At 36.8% G+C, this 4,486-nt stretch overlaps 1 protein-coding gene across 1 annotated transcript; it reads left to right on the top strand.

Annotated features, from left to right (window-relative positions):
- The first annotated feature begins 445 nt into the window (after positions 1 to 445).
- Positions 446 to 1,381, top strand: LOC125282590 (olfactory receptor 4P4-like). The gene has a single exon (XM_048217714.2). It carries the CDS (start codon positions 446 to 448, stop codon positions 1,379 to 1,381), a length of 936 nt encoding a protein of 311 aa, XP_048073671.2.
- The last annotated feature ends 3,105 nt before the right edge of the window (positions 1,382 to 4,486 follow it).

Below are 4,486 nucleotides of genomic sequence, written 5' to 3'. Positions count from 1 at the left end.
TTTCTCAGATAATTTTAAAAGAAGGAAGGTTGATTTTATGTTTAAGTTAGAAGAATTGGGAAATATGGAAAAAACACTTCCCTTGTTTTAGACTAAATAATATAATTAGCAGTCTTTTATCTAAATATATAATTAAGAGTAATAAAATATATTTTTAAAATAAAATTAAAATTTTTAAAATATTACCAGTGATATTGAGTAAATATGTAATTATTCCCATTATTGCCATTATAAAACCATTTCATGATAGATTTAAAAAAGGAAGCACTAAAAGAAAAAATAGCTTCATTCAATGAACCAAGAATAATTATCTCAACCCTATGTCAATATGCATTTTAATAAAGTTTATATTATTGTGTTCCTAAATTTAATTTTCACCTGGAGTTACATTTTCTCTCTTTCAGAAACATAAGTCCTTATGGAAACGTACACCAAGGCCAATTATATGAAAAGCCAGAGAAATATCTCAGAATTCATACTTCTAGGACTTTCATTTAACCAGAGCATACAAATATTTTGTTTTTCCCTTTTCTTATACTGTTATGTTGCCCTGTTGGCAGGAAACCTTCTGATCCTTGTCTCCATCCGACTCAGTCCTCTTATTCACCAACCCATGTACTACTTCCTCAGCCACTTATCCTCCATGGACATCTGCTACACCTCTACGGTTACGCCCAAGTTAATTGCTGACCTGCTGGTGGAAAGAAAAACCATCTCCTATAGTAACTGCATGTTACAGCTCTTTACAATGCACTTCTTTGGAGGAGTTGAGATCTTCATTCTTACCGCCATGGCCTTTGATCGCTATGCTGCCATCTGCAAACCTCTCCATTATGTGGTTATCATGAACAGGACAAGGTGCCATCTCCTAGTCCTAGCTGCTTGGGCTGGTGCGGCAGTCCATGCCTTTCCTCTATTTTCTACTGCAGTCAGTTTGCCCTTCTGTGGTCCTAATGAAATCGATCACTACTTTTGTGATATTTTTCCTTTGCTAAAGGTGGCCTGTACGGATACCTACATCACAGGTGTCCTTGTGATTGCCTTTTCAGGTATGGTTGCTTTAGGAGTCTTTATTGTCTTATTTGTTTCTTATGGGATAATACTGTTCACTTTAAGAAATCTGTCAGCTGAGGGAAGACGCAAAGCCCTCTCCACCTGTTGGTCTCATATCACTGTGGTCATCTTATGTTTTGGGCCTGTAATCTTTATCTACCTTAGACCACCTATTACTTTTTCTGAGGACAAAATATTTGCTCTATTTTATACCATCATTGCTCCTATGTTGAATCCCCTAATCTATACTCTGAGAAATTCAGAGATGAAAAAAGCCATGAGAAAGGTTTGGAGCCCATCATTATTTCCAAAGGAAGCACAGAGTTAATTTGAAGAATTTTATTGGCTAAGCAACTCTGAGAAAGAAAAGAGGGAGATGTGAATGAAAACGGGAGGAACTATCTCATGGGGTTTGTGGACCATCACTGTCCTGAGGGATTGAATGGAAGCAATAGGACTACAGGTTTAAAGTAACTATGAGCAAGTGCTGATTCTTGCAATCCAAAATTAATTGGAAACTAAATTAATTTTGTGAGGTATTAAAATAGTATAGGTAGGGGAATCTTCATGAAAAACAACTGAGCCAGAACAAAACAACAACAACAAAAACCATTGCACATTATTTTGTGAATTATAAAGGAAAATATTTTAATGACAATTTTATTAAACGATTGGATTTAGAGGCCAGACCACACAATGACAGACATCGTTTGGTAGCTCAGAGACTGTAATCTAAAGAAAAAAAAAAAGAGAGAGAGAGAAGAAAAGAAAAGAAAAAAAGACGCTATAATCTAAATCTCAAAGCGTTATTTTAAATTTCTGAGACATTGATATATATCTTGATATATATACCCTGTAGTTTATAAAGAAATCAGCTGTGGAAACAAATAAATATTTAGAGTAGATTCTCTTTCATTTATTTTTCTTTTGTTAAAGATTTACTGATTTATTTGAGAGAGAGTGTGTGTATATGAATGAGCAGGAGCCTGGAGTGGTGGCAAGGGGCAGATGGAGAGGGAGAAGCAGACTCCCCGCTGAGTAGGGAGCCTGATGCAAGACTCCATCCCAGGACCCTGACATCACAGCCTGAGCTGAGGCAGATGCTAAGCTGACTGAGCCACCCTGGTGCCCCAAGTAGAATCTGTTTTGAGCTGGTTCCTGGGGGTCACCTCTCCTGATGTCCCATTGAAGTCAATCATAATAAATAGTGAAGACAGAGTGAGAATTTATAATTCAAAGCTGAAACACACTTCCTGGCATTCTACCTACTGGACAGAGTTTAGTATCAGTTCCCATAAAGTTAAAGAACCAGATATTAAAATATATGTGTTGCTCACCCCTTCCTGCCTAATATTAATAAACAAATGGTTATTCATTTGATCCACAACCAGAGTGTTTTCCTACTGCAATGACAGAGAGGGAGACAGGGAGAGAGAGAGAGAGAGAGAGACAAAGAACTAAAGAAAAGAGAAATAAGGTGTGATTTAACCACAAAGAAAATGAAAAAAAAAATTATGCATTTTGTTTGCACATGGATATTTATGGCAGCTTTATTCATAATAACTAGCCTTGGAAGCAACCAAGAAGCCCTACAGTAGGTGAATAAAAAAATAAATTATTGTATATTGGGAGAATGGAATATTATTCATCACTAAAAAGAACTGAGCTATTAAGGTAAGAAAATATATGTTCGAAACTTAGATGCATATTTCAGAGGGAAAGAAGCATTTTGAAGAGGTTCCCTTTTGTATGATTTCAACCACAGGTCTTCTTCAACTTACAAGTGAGTTATTTTCCAATAAACCCATCACAAGTTGAAAATGTCTTAAGTAAAAAATGCATAAAATACTCCCAACCTACCAAACCTCATTGCTTAGCCTAGCCTACCTTAACTGTGCTCAGAACACTTAAATTAATTAGCATACAATTGGACAAAGTTTCTAGCCAAGTCAATAAGACAAACAAACAAACAAAAGGTGATAAGCATGGTATCAACAATGAATACAATACTTTTTCTAAACACACTACAGAGAGTATGAGTCATAAGAGAATATGTTGAACAACTCTATCCTAAATTTAAAAAGACTGGTGATGCCAAATGTTGGTGAGGTTATGGGGAAACGGGAACGCTCATTCATTGCTGGTGGGAATGTAACATAGCATCACCACTTTTGAAAACACACTGGCAGTTTCTTAAAATGCTAACATACACGTAACATATAACTCAGCAATTGTACTCTTAGGTATCCACCCAAGAGAAATGATCATCTGTGTCCACACGAAGGCTTGTCCATGAATGTTCACAGCAGCATCATTCACTCTGGCCCTTACATGGACACAATTCAAATGTCCATCAGCTAGGGAATAAGCATACAAGATGTGGTAGAGCCGTACTGTGCAATACTATTCTTACTAAAGAGGAATAAACTACCAATAATACAATGTGATAAACCTCTCAAACAGTCTGGTAAAGGAAGAAGATGATATTGTCTTTTAAAAGTATTGTTTTAAAAAGTCTGTTTCTCTCCTGATTCTGCTATGTGGTTTCACAAATGAATCAAGGGGAAAACGGATGTGTCCTCGAGATTCCCTAGATCTCTGACCAAAGCTCTGCAGATTCCTTTATGTCCCAGCAGTAGCTGCCAGTGTGTGTAAAACTTGGATCCTTAGTTCCATCCTGTACCCAGAAATGACAATTCTCATGGTAAATGTAGTTGCTGCTGACCTCGGCTGAGTTTACCTGTCATTTTTAATCCCATTGCTTCTACTTCTTCTTCCCTTAGTCCAGTCTCTTCAGAAATGATTCTCTGTTTTCCATCCTTGCTACCTTATCATGTGGGAGCACGTGTCTGCTATGTCACTCCTTCCCACCCAGAAATCTGGCATTCACATTTTTCTCGAACTGTAAAGGGTCTACTTGTAAAATGTGAGTCCTTATGCCTGAAGAATGAAGGAAACAGCATTCTAACAGATAATTCTGATTTCATTGTTCACTCCTCAGAAACAGTGGGTAATGAACCATTGACCTTGGAATAAAATCTAACTTTAGGTAAGAAAAGTGTTGTATGTAGAATTCAACATGAGTTGACCAAAGCACACTTTTTTTTTTAGAATTCACAAATATGAACGTGACTCAATTATGTTTACATCAACTCAAACATACATATATTCTGAACCTGTCATATTTAATTGTGAGGTTTGGACCAATTGGCTTCAAGTCCATGAGCCTTCTTGAATTAATTATTCTGCACATTTTGGATAAGCCAATGACTCAGGGTGGTTTGACTACCATGCATCTATAGGACGGCCAAAATATAGGACACCATCACCAACAAATGCTGGTGAGGATTTGAGGAACAGGGCTCTCATTTATTGCTGGTGCAAAAGCAAAATGGTGCAGCATTTGGGAAGACAGTTTATCACTTTGTTACAA

Source organism: Ursus arctos, unplaced genomic scaffold, assembly GCF_023065955.2.
Source record: "Ursus arctos isolate Adak ecotype North America unplaced genomic scaffold, UrsArc2.0 scaffold_23, whole genome shotgun sequence".
NCBI lineage: Eukaryota > Metazoa > Chordata > Mammalia > Carnivora > Ursidae > Ursus > Ursus arctos.
Note: the sequence above shows the minus strand (reverse complement) of the source record. Positions and strands in the feature narration are given on the sequence as shown.